At 36.0% G+C, this 17384-nt stretch overlaps 2 protein-coding genes across 3 annotated transcripts in view; one reads left to right on the forward strand and one right to left on the reverse strand.

Moving 5' to 3' along the window:
• LOC150107050 (tRNA-splicing endonuclease subunit Sen34-like) overlaps positions 1 to 17384 on the reverse strand; it is a 225015-nt gene that overhangs the window by 53779 nt on the left and 153852 nt on the right. The gene's annotated exons all lie outside the window — the stretch shown is intronic.
• Positions 1 to 17384, forward strand: part of LOC150107051 (uncharacterized) — a 42925-nt gene that overhangs the window by 9400 nt on the left and 16141 nt on the right. The window contains exon 2 of the mRNA XM_090393414.1: positions 10457 to 11551. Coding sequence (XP_090249540.1) covers positions 10463 to 11551 — 1089 coding nt within the window. The 5' untranslated portion in view covers positions 10457 to 10462. The remainder of the gene's footprint in view (positions 1 to 10456; positions 11552 to 17384) is intronic.

The raw sequence follows: 17384 nt of genomic DNA on the forward strand, positions 1-17384 counted from the left end.
TGGTATTAAGACTGGTGATAGTTTTCCATATACCGTAGTTATAAGACTCAGTCACACAGCTAAGGCTGCTTGATTAATTATAAGAAAACATTTACTAGTGCACCAGGTTTGTTGAGTGTTACTTTTTATTACTGATATACCTTAGTTTCATTTCTGTAGTGTTAAGCTTAAAAATTAATGCAAGTCACCAGTGTATCAAATATTTCTAAAAGACATATTCCTTCTAATTTTGTTCTTTCAAACACAGTTACTTCATCTCTCTTTCTTGTATATACAACTTACATATGCTGAAATTGAATATTAAGCTTTTCTTTCTTTCCAGCCTTTCACTCATTACTTATGTATTATATGTTTGGCATACTCAACCAGTTTTACTTTACTTACACACTTTGCTGTGAAGCAAAACTGGTTGAGTATGCTTATCTACTGCCTGATGGACAGATAAATAAGCATACTCATATGTGTTAACCAGTAGGCTGTGAGTTCAAATCCTGCCATAGGTATAGCTGTTTGTTATGCTTAAATTTTATTGCTTAATATTAGAGTGCTATCCTTGCTTGTGGAGGTCTGAAATGACTCCATGTTTAGTCTCCAAAGCAGTTGTTCCAGATTGGGAATTAATACTAATGGTATCTTTTCATGGATGGGATTCACATTTAAAAAAAAAATAATAAATAATTTGAACAGACACGAGAGTCTTATTCTTTAGAGTAAATAGTTTGCTTTAATTATTCTGGTAAATGATATCGCATCATTAAACATTTAATAATATTTCTGTAGTAAGATGATAGAAGTTATTATATTATAATAAGAAAGATCTCATGAAGTCAAAGACTCATTCAGGCTTTTATAATATACAACATGGTGATCTCTCAACATATTATCTACTTCCTAAATATGCTGAAATTGAAATTTTGTTAGCACACTGATACAATATATGCACTTACACAGAATAAGGTGCTTAAGGGTTAAAGCTGTATAACTGAGAGGAGACCTCCACATAGCCTTTAAAGGAATGCGGAAAACCGACCAGGGCTTCTGACCTAATGTAAAATCCTCACCTTCTCGTGGTGCACCCTGTTGGGTATCTACTTTGATACTGAACGAACGAGGATGGGCTGGCAATTTGGGATTTAGCCGACCAAATTGTATTTTTATTGGTTAAACCAAAATAAAAAATGATGGTACAACATGACAAAATTTCATGTCGGCTGGGGCGTCGCCCAGTTAAACAAGGCCCCATTGTTTTCGCTAGGGAACCAGGGCGAACAGCAAAAAGTCAGCTACTGGAACAAATCTGAAAACAAACCCCAACTCAACATCACCAGAGTTAAAGATCGGTACTATCAACGTAAGAAGCCTGAATGGCAAAGAAATGGAGCTAGCTGAGGAATTAGATAAGTACCAGATCGACATAATAGGGGTGACTGAAACAAAAAAGACCAAAACTGGTGAGATCTTTCTGAGCAATAAATACAAAATGTTATATTCATGCAATGACAATCGAGGAAAAGAAGGAGTAGCCATAGTATTCAACACAAAATACGAGGCTAATCTTCTTGAATGGCAGTCAGTCTCAAGTAGAGTAATGTGGGCAAATATGAGAATGGGGAACTGGACGATGAGACTTATTTGTGCCTATGGTCCCACAGAAGGTTCTACTAAGGTAGAAGTGCAGGAATTTTTTGACGCTTTAGAAAAAGCCACTGACACAATGAAAAAGGAAAAGTCGGTCCTTGTTGAGGATCTAAATATCAGAGTAGGAAATGATTGTGAGACATATAAAAATATTTTGGGAAAATTTGGAGAAAAGAGCAAAGCTAATAATAATGGCAAATATCTGTTGGATTTCTGCTCAGGACATGGACTGGTTATTACTAACACCATGTTCCAATATAAAAATGTGCACAAATTCACATGGAGTGAAGAGGCTAGGAATAAGAAAAGTCTCATTGACTATGTTATTGTTGATAGTGATATTTTCCCACTGGTGCAGGACACCAGAGTGTACAGAGGATTTGAAATTGGAAGTGATCACTATTTAGCCTTGAGCAGGATAAAATTGAATTTCATATTGAAAAGAATAACATGTAAGAAAGTTTTAAAGCGAATAAAAGTTGAGCAGCTCTCAGATGTGAACTGTAGACTAAAATACAGAAAGATTATTGAAAAGAAAATGAAAGAGTTTGAGAACAGGAATTAAACCTTGGAGATTCAGTGGCAAACTGAAGAAAACATTGATTGATTCTGCCAGAGAGGCATGTGGTGAGGTTGTCTGCAAGGATAAAAAAATCAGAACTCCGTGGTGGACACAGGAAGTTAAAGAGGCAGTGAAGGAAAAGAAGAAAGCATATCAAAAGTTCCTGGCAAATAAGTCAGCTTTTACTCTTACAGAATACAGAGACAAATGTAAGAAAGCTAAACAGTGTGTAAACTAGCTAAACAAAAGTCATGGGAGGACTTTGGCAAGAATATAGAAAATAAATATCAAGAAGGTGGCAAAATATTCTGGAGGTTGTTGAAGAAGCTTAGGAATGAAGGAAAGAGTGCTGTAAAAGGAGTTAGATATGATAAAGGTGACATGAAAACGAGAGAAAAAGATATCCTTGAAGTATGGAGTAATTACTTTGAAAAACTGCTAAATGAAACAAGCAGTGATGACAGCACAGTGATAAAAAACACTGACCAGGCATGCAGTCAGGAATACATATCCATACTTGAAGTAGAAAAAGCCATCAAAGGCTTGAAATGTGGAAAGGCAGTAGGAGTAGATGATATTCGACCAGAAATGCTGAAGTATGGTGGTATAAGAGTCTTACAGTGGCTGCACTGCATAGTTCAGAAAGCCTGGACAGAGGGACGAATTTCCGATGATTGGAGTAGAGCTCTCATAGTACCCATATATCAAAAGGGAAATAAAACTGCATGTGAGAATTACAGAGGTATTTCCCTACTGAATGTTCCTGCAAGATCTATGCAAGTATACTTGAGAAACAGTTGAGAAGAATTGTGGAAGAAAAGCTTGGCGAAGAACAAGCTGGATTCAGGCCAAAAAGAGGCTGTCAGGATCAGCTCTTCACTTTACGACAAATAGTCGAGAAAGCATGGGAATATAACAAAGATCTGTATTTAAGTTTTGTCGATTTGGAAAAGGCATATGACAAGGTGCCAAGAGAGAAGCTATTCAATATGCTGCAGTTGTATGATGTAAGTGGATCATTATATCAAGCAATACTTAGTCTTTATTTGAGTTGTAAGCCAGCAGTTAGAATTGAAGGAAGTACAGGAAGATGGTTTAATGTTCAATCTGGTGTGAGACAAGGATGTACATTATTCCCTCTGTTATTCATTATCTATATGGATCACATTATGAAGGAAAGTGGTATTAAACATGATATCAAAATTGGAGATGTTAATGTCAGCTCTTTGCTTTATGCGAATGATGTTATACTTCTAAATAAATCCGCTACAAGTCTGCAAGATTCTCTGACTAAATTGAATAGCTGTTGTAATAGATATGGTATGAAGGTCAGCAATAAAAATACAAAGACAATGAAATTAAGGCAGAATCATTGAAAATGTCAACTGTGTTGTGAATGGAGAACCTGTGGAACAAGTAAAACATTTCAGTTACTTAGGCACGATTTTTACTGAAGATGGTAAATTAAATATAGAAATAGACAACAGAATCAGCAAAGCTAGTATGGTGGGAAGTCGATTGAATAAATTCATATGGAATAAGAGAGAAATTAGTCGGAACACTAAATTAGCTGTATACAAGACAGTGTTCAAACCAGTTTTAACTTATGGATCTGAGAGCTGGGTCAGAAGTAAAACACTTGATCAAAGACTAGAGACCGCAGATATGAGAGTCCTGAGAAAGATTATAGGCATGAACAGATGGCATCAATGGCAATATCACATTAAAAACAAGGATATTAGGAAAGAACTTGACATTGTCAGCATCCAGGAATGCGTTAGCAGAGCTAATCTCAGGTGGTATGGTCACTTAAATAGAATGGGAGAGGAAAGATTAGCAAAACAAGTGTTCTCTGCCAGGTTGGCAGGAAAACGACCCAGAGGAAGACCAAGATATAGGTGGATTGATACGGTACAAAGTGCCTTAGACGATAGAAATATAAGATCCGATAATGTTGGAGTCTTGACAAGTAACAGACTGATTTGGAGGAAAATTGTAGATAGGAAGTTAGTAATGATGTAAATTTTTCATGTAGTACTGTCATATCCTGTACACCCCTTGAGGGTACATGGCAGGAATTTGATGGTGATGATGATGATAATATTTTTGTAGTAAGATGACAGAAGTTATTATATTATCCTAAGATCTCATGAAGTCAAAGACTCATTCAGGCTTTTATAATATACAACATGGTGATCTCTCAACATATTATCTACTGCCTAAATATGCTGAAATTGAAATTTTGTTAGCACACTGATACAATATGTGCACTTACACAGAATATCACAATCCATTTCTAAACAGTCCTCCAATTCATCGTACTCCTTTGCATGAGTGCTTGTAAAGTCTTGTAGAAATCATGATTTTTTATTAAGAGGATTAATTTTCAAGAGTGGCTGTTACTGAGTTTGCTCCAATATGTTTTCCATCCCTTCTTCTTTTAGATCCAAAGTTCTAAACAGTGTTTTGGCATCATTAGGCTTTACTTGAAATAGATTTTGGCTAAAGCTGAAGTGTGCCATATGCATGTAATGTGTAGCCACTATACTTTTTCTCCTTCATTGTTAAAGTTTCATTTAACTAGCACATGATTGAGAAGTGTGAAAAAGCAATGAAATCATTCTACTTCATTTCAGTGACTTGGAACTTCTTTTGACCTCTATTCATCTGTACAAACTGGTACCAGTCTCTAGGTATCATAATTTTTATTTTTCTCTTCAATTTGTTTCTTTGCTCTTTCAATTCTAGCATGATCAGAGTATTACACTTTAACTTCATGTGCCCAGGAAACAGGAACTTCTGGTCGAGGATTTCCAGAAATGATTTTTTTATTTTTTTTAAATCAGTATCTGGTAAAATCAAATTTTGCTTCATGCCACAGTCCATCTGTTCACTGGGTATCCAGAAATGCCATATTCTCACTCCGATGCTTGGTGATATGCCACACCAGGCCTCACCATGTAGTCCTGTTGTATGCTTTTCTGGAGGCCTCAACTCTCTGAAGATCAGTCACACCACACACACACACACACACACACACACCATCCATCCATCCATCTCATTGAGTCTACCTGTTCCTCTTTTTCCAGGAACTTATCTTCTATTACTGTTCTGAGAAGTCATCCTTTCAAGTGTCCAAAATATTTCAACTTTCTTCTGTCAGTATCCTTAAGGAGCCTTAAAGTTCTACTGATCTCATCTAACACAAATCATTTGTATGCCTTTCAGTATATAACACCCTCAACATCCTTCGCCAACACATCTGAAAAGCAGCTATCCTTTTCTTATCTGACTTCAGGTTCTAAGTCTCGCATCCATAAGTTGCTGTTGGAAAAACAACTACATCTAAAATCCTGAACTTTGTTACCATGAAGATAGATCCATCCTTCCAGATTTTAGACAGGTCTCTGACTATTGTTTTAGCCATTCCTAATATTTCTTCTTCTGAACAGCAATTCTTCACATTAATAATGGATCCCAGGTACTCAAACTTGCTGACTTCCTCAATTCTTTCTCCATTAAGGTACTCTTGTTTCTCAAGAGATTCCCTGTTTGTATTTCCTTTGAGAACCATGATCTTTGGCTTTGCTAGGGTTGAGTTGAAGGCCTTTGTTATTACTGATCTTGTTAACTTTATCAAGAATTTGTCCTAGTTCTTCCTTGTCATTACAGAGGAGTACGGTATCATCAGAAAACCTCAGATTACTGATCAATCTACCACCTATCCTAATTCCTGTCTTGAACTCATCCAGTGCTTCACGCATGATGTCCTCAGTATATATACTAAACAAGTGAGAGAGTAAACATCCTTGTCTAACTCCCTTTCCACCCTGAAGCCAATCAATTAATCCAACACCTATTCTTACTGTGGCTTCTTGCTCACTGTACCAGTTGGCTATCAACCTGATAGTGTGTTGAGAAAAACCCATTATTTTCATTACTACCCACAGTTTCACATGCTGCACAGAGTCAAAAGCTTTAGATTAGTCTTAAGAAACGCATTACCATAGGGAGTCTAAAATCTTTATATTTTTCTATGATCTGTCTATGGCAAAGGATCTGATCTCTGGTGCCCTTACCATTCCTAAAACCTGCTTGTTCCTCAAGCATCTCTGCCTCAGTACTATTTAGCATGACCTTCAATAAAATTTTGCTTGCATGAGATATTAAACTAATAGTTCTATAATTCTATTGCCTTTCTATCTCCTTTCTTATGTAGTGGTATGAAAACTGACTTCTTCTAGTCACTAGGCCTTGATCCTGTCTCCAAAATCCTTGTAATCAATCTATGAAATGCTCTTACCCTCCATCCCCTGTGGCCTTAATTAACTCTGCCGGGATTCCACCTGCACCTGGGGCCTTATTGCTGTTAAGCTGCTTAATTGCTCTTTAAACTTCATGCCAAAGTGGAGGAGGTTCGAAATCAGAATTTTACTGGTGAGAGTGGCTCCTCCAAATTTTCTTTATCCACTCTATTGTATAGTTCCTCACAGTATTCTTTCCACCTGTTTTTAATTTCCAATTCTTCTGTTAATATTGCTCCATTTCTGGCTTTGATAACATTCAATTTGGGCTTAAACATGTACTTTAAGTCAAGAACTAAATAAAACATTCTTTTATAATTGTCTCTCCTTGTCCTGCTTGATGGCTCTTCTGACTTCTCTATGTCAAAAGCTTTAGAGTATAGTTTCTGTCTCTCTTTGTTTTTCCAACTGCCTTCTTTTGATTAGTTCCAGTGTTGAATCTGATATTCATGGGCCTCTTGGTCTTCTTATTGGGCCAAGATACTTCTTAGCTGTATCCTCTATTTGCACTTGACTCCTTCCCAAAGGATATCTGGTATGTTCTCCTTATAGGTCTCCAAAAAAATCATCCAACAGAGTTGATGTTTCTTCTGTGAATCCACTAGGAATTACTCTAACTTTGGCTCTTACTAGCTGATGGTCTGTACCACAATCTGCTCCAGGACAAGTATGCAAATCAGAAATGCCTGTTTTCCACTGCTGGAGAGCCATGATGCAATCAGTTTGGTACCTTGACTTATCAATGTTAGATATCCAAGTATAGGTTCATCATGGGTGTTTCTGGAAGTAGGTATTGGTAATAACTAATCTGTCATGGGCAAATTCCCAAAGTCTTTCACCACGGGTGTTACATTCACCCAGACCAAACATGTCGCACTGGCCTAACTCTCATACCCTTTCTCACTTTTGCATTTAAGTCCCATAAGATGTAAAGTATGTCTCTCCTTGGTAGGCAGTCCAAAACAGTTGAAACAATCATCTGTTGAATTTACTGAGTGCCACACGTAGCACTCAGTCATTTCAACAGATGAGCTGTCTCATATGGTTAAATTGTAACTAAAGCATTCTTTTATAGTAAGTAATGTAGTTGAAAGAAGTGGTGTTGGAAGAATTTGCTGCAAAGTCAAAAACAAATGCTCTCTCATCTGAATTTTACTTAGCTGATAGCTTATACTCTCATATCCTCTTTCAGCTTCTAAAATGTGAAAATCATGTAGGGTGGAAATATTCTCTTGTTCTTCCATATTTCTAGCATGTTCCTTTGCATTTTAAATTCATCACACCTTTTTACATATATCAATGTAAAGTTAAATTTGTAACCTGTTTCATTGAATCCATCTCTGAAAACATAACAAGCACAGGTGTTTCCACCTTGTTCTTTTTTCATTTTTTTATATTTTTCTTGTCATGTCGTACCATCATTTTTTTTTTATTTTGGTTTAACCAATAGGAATACAATTTGGTCGGCTGAATCCCAAATTGCCAGCCCATCCTCGTTCGTTCAGTATCCAAGTAGATACCCAACAGGGTGCACCACGAGACGGTAAGGATTGGACATTAGGTCAGAAGCCCTGGTCGGTTCTCTGCATTCCTTTAAAGGCCATGTGGAGGTCTCCTCTCAGTTATACAGCTTTGACCCTTAAGCACCCCTGATTAGCTGTATACAAGACAGTGTTCAAACCAGTTTTAACTTATGGATCTGAGAGCTGGGTCAGAAGTAAAACACTTGACCAAAGACTAGAGACCGCAGATATGAGAGTCCTGAGAAAGATTAGAGGTGTGAACAGATGGCATCAATGGCAATATCATATTAAAAACGAGGATATTAGGAAAGAGCGTGACATTGTCAGCGTCCAGGAATGCGCTACCAGAGCTAATCTCAGGTGGTATGGTCACTTAAACAGAATGGGCAAAGAAAGATTAGCAAAACAAGTGTTCTCTGCCGGGTTGGCAGGAAAACGACCCAGAGGAAGACCAAGATATAGGTGGATTTTGAAAGTTTATTTTTCACTTGGTTAGAGTATAATAAAATTAGTTTAATCCTTTATCCAAGTGTGAGCAAACAAAGTTTGCGCCTGAAGTATCTTCAGGACTAGGGTAAGGTGATACAACACCAGGGCAACTCGTTGCAAAGGTGGAGAAAGCTACCAACACTCCTATCTCAGTATCTCCTATAATGCAAAACACATCTCCATGCGGATATGTCTAATGTTATGCATTAAGGGAAGGGCCACTACCCAGACTAGTTTCGACCTTTATTGAGGTCTCTTCAGTGGGAGCCAGGCCCTTTAGACATATCCGCATGGAGATGTGTTTTGCATTACAGGAGATACTGAGATAGGAGTGTTGGTAGCTTTCTCCACCTTTGCAACGAGTTGCCCTGGTGTTGTATCACCTTACCCTAGTCCTGAAGATACTTCAGGCGCAAACTTTGTTTGCTCACACTTGGATAAAGGATTAAACTAATTTTATTATATAGGTGGATTGATACGGTACAGTGTGCCTTAGACGATAGAAATATAAGATTTGATAATGTTGGAGTCTTGACAAGTAACAGACTGATTTGGAGGAAAATTGTAGATAGGAAGTTAGTAATGATGTAATTTTTTTCGTGTAGTACTATCATATCCTGTACACCCCTTGAGGGTACATGTCAGGAATTGATGATATTTTTCTTGAATGAATCTTTGTAAATAGTTGCTCACGTAGTTTGGATACTTCTCAATGAAAACTTTAAATTTCATTGTGCTCATCTGCTAGTTTGTTTTTAGGAGAGCCCTCCCCTTTCATCAGGTGTAAAAAAAGATCAGTTGATCTTGTAGTTTCTGAACAAAAACATCTATTTTCCCTCTTATCACTCCATGCAGACATGTTGCAAAATATTATTTTTTGACATTACTATGCTTAGATTTTAAGAAACTATAATCAACTTATTGTGAGTTTGCCTTTCATTCTTTCCTCTTCCTTTTTTTTTTATCCTTTTCAAAATTTTTTTTTTTTTTGAAAATTTTTATCCTTTTCAAAACATTTCATTCTGTAGCACTGATAAATTGGCCTAAAAGATATGCCTGGGATTAACAGACTCTTTTCTGTTTATGTAGGACAAACCTTGTTAATTTTCTTCTTGTTTCCTAATTTTTTTTTTACTTTCTTTTGAGGTCTGATGAAGCACCACTTGCAGAATCACATTGCTGGGATTCATATTCTCGAGCACATGTTGTGATGGCTGTGACCCCACATAATCGTCCTGTTCAGTGACATTACCTTGCAGATATATATGATTTTGTTGATTCCCTATAAGTAGTTCAATTCTTTTGCTGTTACCATTTTACACTTTAGGATGCCAATCAGGGTCTACAATAGTAATAATTTTCTTCAAAATCATGCAGAGCTTATGAATTGCTGTTTTCAGCCATTAAAATTGATGGTGTAGGAGTAGATGTATTAATTTCACAGCAAAATTCACTCCATGAATGAAATATACAAGGATTACCAACTTTTAGTTTTAAGAATTCTCAGGTGGCAAAACTTAATAAATTGGTTTTCCCATTCACAGTATGAAAATAGCAGTCTTTTACATGCCCAAAATAGATATGTCAATGTATCAAGGTCTGCCATCCTCTAGTTTAGTGTAATATAATACAATACTTCAAGGTAGCAAAGCTGAGTATTGACATAGCATGTTCTGCCATCTTCATAACTGACACAACCTTAATATATCAGATATTGACATCACTTCTACCTCCATGAATATTGGGTGCTAACATACCAGGTTTTGCCATCTTGTAGATCTTCTTGAGAACAACAAGAACTTACAGAAAACTCAGTTTTGAAAAAAAAAAAAAAAAAAAAAAAGTAACATATCGACTTCTGCCATCTTTCTATAGATGTATAATTAGTAACATGTTTTATATACTGTTTAATTTTTATTTTATTTTACTATTTTTTGTAGATTAGTATGGAGATTCATCAACCTGAATTGATTTTCTCCCATCTGGAAGTCAAAAATGGGCTGAATTCTGATGAAATTTTGTCAGGCACAAAATCTGACAGTGGATTTTGTGGTAGTCTTGACATTAGTAAAGTGACATCTGAACCCAGCATATCAGTTTCAAACTGTATATCATTATTAGCAACTCCCATTTCTCCACCACATTATGTATGGGCTTCAACACCTCTTTCTAAAATAAATAAGCCATGTTGTAAAGTTCAGAATCTTATAGATTTTAGAAATACAGCAAATGAATTAAAATGTGAATATTCTCCGATTGAACATTCTGGAAAAACAACTGCAAAAGTAAATCACAGACACCCTTGTGATATACCTCTTACTTCAATTTCTGAATGGAATGTTAAGAACCTCCATAAAGTACCATCTGAAAAAGATTCGGGTGTGGAAGAAGCCAAGTTAAATGATGGAGGTGGTGACTGTGCCAGAATTTTATTTAATGAGTTCCATGTGTTATTTGATCAAAAATCTGGTAATATTCTAGAAGAGCAAAAATCCATCATGAATTTTTCAGAAAAATGTAAATCTTATGAAAAGAAAAACAGTTCGTGTCATGTTGCTAACTATCTTGAATCCATTACTGGATTTAGTAATAAAGCTAAGACTGAAAATATAGGAGATGCTGTTATATCTAGAAAACATGAAATGACAAATATTAAAAGTACATCAGACCGTGGCCTTTCTCGGATAGAAATGTTACCTGATAAGCACAAAATGAACAGTGCAGAGCATAGTCTTTCAAATGAGCCTTTGAGTGAGCTATCTGGTGATGTATCTTCCACTTGCACCGATTATACAAATTTAAATAGAACATGTGTTGTAGATAAGAGAGTGGATTTTTTAATGGAACTGGGCTGCAGGAGAGAGTGTTTTCATATCATATCTAATATTTTAAACTACCTGTCTCCTCGTGACTTGTGCACCGTCTCCCACACAAGTCGAATGTGGAGAAATTTGTGTTTGCGTGATAATAAGGTAAATGAAAGGAGAACATGCTACCTAGAACAAAGAAAAAGGTTATTTGAAAGAATTGGAAAGGTAAGATTTTGATGCAGTAATTTGTAATTTAGCCTTTTGACTTGTTTAATTTCTTGTGTTATATCATCCTGGATTATACTTTATAAAAGTACCATTTTGAATAAGGGTAAACATGCATTGAATATTTTACATATACCAATACTACATATTTTTTTTATTTGTTCAGCTAAGCAAAAGTTCTGTGTTCCAACAAAACTATCTTAATTTTTGTCAGTTCACACTTTTTCATCTCAGAATCTGTTATGTTCTAACAAGTTGTGTTCTTCTTACAAAGGAAACATTTATTACTTTTGAGTAAAAAACTTTACAGTTGCATTTAAAGCTTGAAAATAATTATTTAGTCTGGAAGAATAAATTATATCTATACATATTATTATTACTGTTATTATCAGTTTTTTTTTTTCTGGCAGTACCTGCACCTTTTTTCTTAAGTTTTTAAAAATTTGCAATTTATTGACAGCAAAACATATTATAAATATTCTGGTAGATGGTACTTTGTTCACGAATTGATTTTTCAATTTTGATTACTCATAAGTTAATACCCTGCTTTCCTGTTTCATAGGTTGGTATGCAACCTAAAACAGGAAGTCGTGTTCACTTCCGATTGCTTCCAATATCAGTTTATCAGTTCTATATTCACTCTGCAACAGGCAGGTGTTCACGTGAGCTTTGAATTAATCTAAATTAAATCAGTGCAATCACTGTTCAAAATGAATAAAATAAGTAGTTACTTTATGTCAGTGAGTAAGGAAGGCTGAAGAAGAAGAAATTGTTGAATATACTCGTGATCCTATTAAACAGAAAACTAGCACCGAAAATAAACTTGGTGAAGAGAATCATGAAACCAAGACCGAAGATCCACGTGGTCAAAAGGAAGCAGATTCTGATAATGATTCGCCCAAATGTTGGACATTTTGCGGAAAAATGACTTCTGCAAGAGAAACAAGTGGCTGTATGTCAAGAATAAAATGTTGGGCTGTAAAGTATGTCGGAAGTCTTGTCGTCAATAAACACATGGGAACGAAAATTTCAGAGGAGTTTCAGAGAAAATGGTAAAATCAGTCATTTTAGAGAATCTCTTAAACAACAGTTAATATCATTAAGAAAAAAGATTTATGATCATGAGGAGAGTGCAGCGCACAAAGCATGGCAACAAAGCGAGACGACAAGAGTATATCGGAGGATATGTTAAAAGTGTGGAAGTTGCTGTAATAACATCTTCATGGTGAGTACGCCACCTTTTTTTTCAGAAAAAAAAGCACTGGTTATTATTAAGAGAGACCTCCAGGGAGTCAGGGACTCATCGAGAGAGGCCACATACTGCACACAATAGCTGTCGTGTTTGTTATTGAATTCATTCCAATCACGTCCCATTCTATGAGAGAAAAATCTAGATCTCACTCCCTTCTTAGCAGCATTCATTCTCATTTCCACGGATGCCCTCTTGTCCTTTTGCTACCCCTCCATAAAATGAAAAATTCCATCAACTCAAATCCTGTATGACCCTTTCAGGAGTTTGTCTCAATCACATCACCCCCCCACCCCTCCTTTCTCCTAGTGTCTAGAGTCAACAAATTCTCAATCAATATTCCACAATCCCGATATCATTTTAAACATTCTCCTTTGCATTCTCTCCACTGCATCAGAATCGCAATGGAAACTAGGAGACCAGAATAGTCCAAGTAAGGTTCTATCAAGACCTTGTAAAGAGGCAACACGACATCCTTATCTTTGCATGTCAGTTGTTTTCAGCATTGTAACTACAGCAGTCCCTCGATTAGTGCATCATTTTTTTTGATACCCAAATTCGATTAGTGCGTCTATATACATCTTAAAAATAAATGTTACAGATTTTAACAATTTTTGATCTATACATTTTTATGGCTAACTATTTAAAAAATCACTCACCAGGATGAAATAATTTAGTTACCGATTTGAAACATTTTACAAAGTTATTTTTTAATGATATACTACACTATGTTCCAAATTTACCGCCAAAATTTATGTCGTCTGTGTTACATAGCATTTTGCTGATCATATCTCGTGCAATTGTTTTCCTTACTTTTTTATTTTAAATTATTTTCCTAACTTTTAATCATGAGTAAAAGAATAAGTAAGCAAAAAATAGAAGTGTGAAAATAATTTGAAAAGTAATCTCATTGGAAGAAAAATGAACAAGCGAGTCCAGAGCAGAGATAGGACAAGAACACAAAAATGGGTGAATCAACTGCTGAATACAAAGAGAAAGGTAAGGCTGCTTCAAGTTCATCATGCATGCACTTGAAATCAAAGTATTATAATTGATTGAATTAAAGAGACTTCTTTTTACATGGATCGAAGATTATAACCAAAAACGGATCCTGCTAAACATTGGCCTTATTAAATCAAAAGCATTGTCTCTTTGTAACCTGGAAAGAAAGGGCTATCAATGATGGAAAAGAAGAATTTCACGTTAGTGCTGGGTGATTTGAGCGTTTCGAAAAGAAATGCTCCATTATAGCCTACATAATGTTCTAATCACAGGAGAAGCTACAAGTGCAGATAAGGAGATATCCAGATATTTGAAGAAAATTGTGTAAGAAGGAGACTCTTGTGATCAACAAATATTTAATGTCGATGAAACCGGCCTTTTTTTTGGAAGCGAATGCCTTCCAAGACTTTTCTAGTCAAATCAGAGAAATCTCAGCCTGGTTATAAAGTTGCAAAGTCGAATGAAATTACTGCTAGCAATATACGAGTCGTTTGGAAGCACATTCTTCCACATTGTGCAAATGATTTTAGAGGCTTTTCAAATGAATCTAAGTTAATTAAATCTCATTCTGAGAAGTTGAGTGATTCCAACCTGCTAAATTTAGATGCACAGCAGGAAGATCCTAAGAATATGAAGAAAATTTAATCACTGACAAGCCCAAAGAGGTTTCACAGAAACAATTTGAAAATAGTTTTCGTATAATCGAAGTTTTTAAGCAGCAATGCTTAGAAACTGACCCTGGTGAAGAGAGAACCAGTAAAATTTGTAGAAGAGGCAATAGGGCCGTATGGTCAGTTGTATGAAAAAAAAGAAACAGAATGCCTGCCAAACTACGTTAGCTCAATTCTTTGTTAAGAAGCAGAATAATAAATTTATATTCTGAATATGTTTTATTGTCTTTCAACTTCATGGTTTTCCTTTAATTAAGCCCTGAGACATATCCTAATTCTTTTATAAAAAAATTAAGGGTCAAAAAAGAAATCTGAGGAACCAATTATACATTTTCCCATAGGTTATTATATTCGATTAATGCGCCTGTTTTAAAGAATGCATTAGGCGCACTAATCGAGGGATTGCTGTATCCTCTGAGTTGTATTTGCAATCTTAACTACATGGCCCTTGAACTTCAACTTCCTATATACTAAAATTCCAAGATCTCCAGCCCAATCAGTTTTTTCTATTATAATTCCGCCATTATAATATGAATCAACAGTCATATAATCAATAATATGACATTGGATATCTAATCTCACCAAAGTGCATGACTTCACATTTACTAACACTGAACTGACATCCATTTTCCCGTGCCCAGAATTCCATCATATTCAATCATTGTGCAAGTACTGCATTCCTGATTACCCTATCTTTGCATCATCAGCAAATAGCTGTATGACCCCTGTCAGATCCTTCCCAATGTCATTAATGTACAGATTGAACAATAGTGGACCAAGGACTAATCCTTGTAATACACCACTGATTACCTTAAACCTTGCAGACTCACATTCCCCATATACCACTTTTTTTATATCTGACAGTCAGCAATTTTATTATTATTACTATTTGATACCTCCAGGAAGTCCAAAGACTCATCGAGGGAGGGCACTTACTCTACAGCTCTTTCTCCATCACTCCATCCAACTACACCAATGCCATCTACTGCCCACCACCACTAGCATTTTCACAGATAATCACATTTGCAAACATCTATGCCAATTGCGGGATTCAGACCTGCAACCTTAAGGTTGGAGAGCGGGTATGCTAGCCATTCGACCAACCAGGCCGGCCATTCCATGCTAATATTTTATAATCCAATTCCATATTCTCCATACTGTATTTTATCAAAAGCCTAAGCAAAATTCAAAAGTATCATGGTGTATTCATTCCCATTGTGTAGCTCAATGTTAACATGACCTTCCCTTGGTGAACCCATGCTGCTCATGACAAAGTAGAGATTCTCTATCAACCCATTTCTGAATTGTGAGCCCTAACCAACTTTTTCCAAAATCTTCGCCGCCACTCCTGAGATTGGTTTGATAGTTAGATACATCGGTGTTTGCACCACCCTTGTGCAGTGGGATTACCATAGATTCTTTCCACCCATGTGGAATCTTCTCTGTTCAGAGATTCAAATTGTATAGCCTGTTCAAAGAAATAGCCAATTCAGCTGAACACTCTTTTAGTATATGGGCTGATATCCCATCAGTCGCTATAGTTCTAACTCCTCTTCATACACCTGAGTTTCTTCATCCAGTGAAGAGGTAGCAATGAGTGCAGTGTTGCATACATGAGGTCGATAGCTAAAAAAAAAAAAAAAAATAGGCACTCATTAGTTTGAACAACCTCTTCTGCATCTCTCACCTGTCAGATCCTTCCCAATGCATTTAGTAGAGCTATTCTTTCATATTCATTCTTTCTTTTACTTTGCAGAATTCTTTGCGATTGTCTTTAGCTTGCTAAAATATACTAACAAAACCTTGGAGATTCAGTGGCAAATCCTGAAGAAAACATAAATTGATTCAGCGAGAGAGGCATATCGTGAGGTTGTCTGCAAGGACAGAAAAATCAGAACCCCATGATGGACACAGGAAGTTAAAGAGGGGTTCTGATTTTTCTGTCCTTGCAATATCAGAATATCAAAAGTTCCTGGCAAATAAGTCAACTTGTGCTCTTAGAGAATACAGAGACAAATGTAAGAAAGCTAAACACTGTAAAACTGGCTAAACAAAAGTCATGGGAAGATTTTGGTAAGAACATAGAAAATAAATATCAAGAAGGTGGGAAAATATTCTGGAGGCTGTTGAAAAAGCTCAGAAATGGAGGAAAGAGTGCTGTAAAGGGAATTAGAGGTGATAAAGGTGACATGAAAACTAGTGAAAAAGATATTCTCGATGTATAGACAAATTACTTTAAAAAAATTGCTAAACGAAACAATTTGTGACAGCACAGTAGTAAAAAACACTCAACAGGCATGCAATCAGGAATACATATCCACACTTGAAGTACAAAAAGCCGTCAAAAGCCTGAAATGTTGAAAGGCAGCAGGTAATAGTAGATAATATTCGACCAGAAATGCTCAAGTATGGAGGTATAAAAGTCTTACAGTGGCTGCACTGCATAGTTCAGAATGCCTGGACAGAGGGACAAATTCCAGATGATGATGGAGTAGAGCTTTCATAGTACCCATATATCAAAAGGGAAATAAAACTGAATGTGTGAATTACAGATGTATTTCCCTACTGAGTGTTCCTGGTAAGATTTATGCAAGCATACTTGCGAAATGAGAAGGATTGTGGAAGGGAAACTTGTTGAAGAATAAGCTGGATTCAGGCCAAATAGAAGTTGTCAGGATCAGATTTTCACCTTACGACAAATAATTGAGAAATCATGGAAATATAACAAAGATCTGTATTTAAGTTTTGTAGATTTGGAAAAGGCACATGACAAGATGCCAAGAGAAAAACTATTCAAAACACTGCACTTATATGGTGTCAATGGGACATTATATCAAGTAATATTTCATCTTTGAGTTGTAAGTGAGCAGTTAGAAATGAAGTACAGGAAGATGGTTTAATGTTAAATCTG

Source organism: Typopeltis vanoorti, chromosome 5, assembly GCF_054136105.1.
Source record: "Typopeltis vanoorti isolate ZY-2024b chromosome 5, IOZ_Tvanoo_1.0, whole genome shotgun sequence".
NCBI lineage: Eukaryota > Metazoa > Arthropoda > Arachnida > Uropygi > Thelyphonidae > Typopeltis > Typopeltis vanoorti.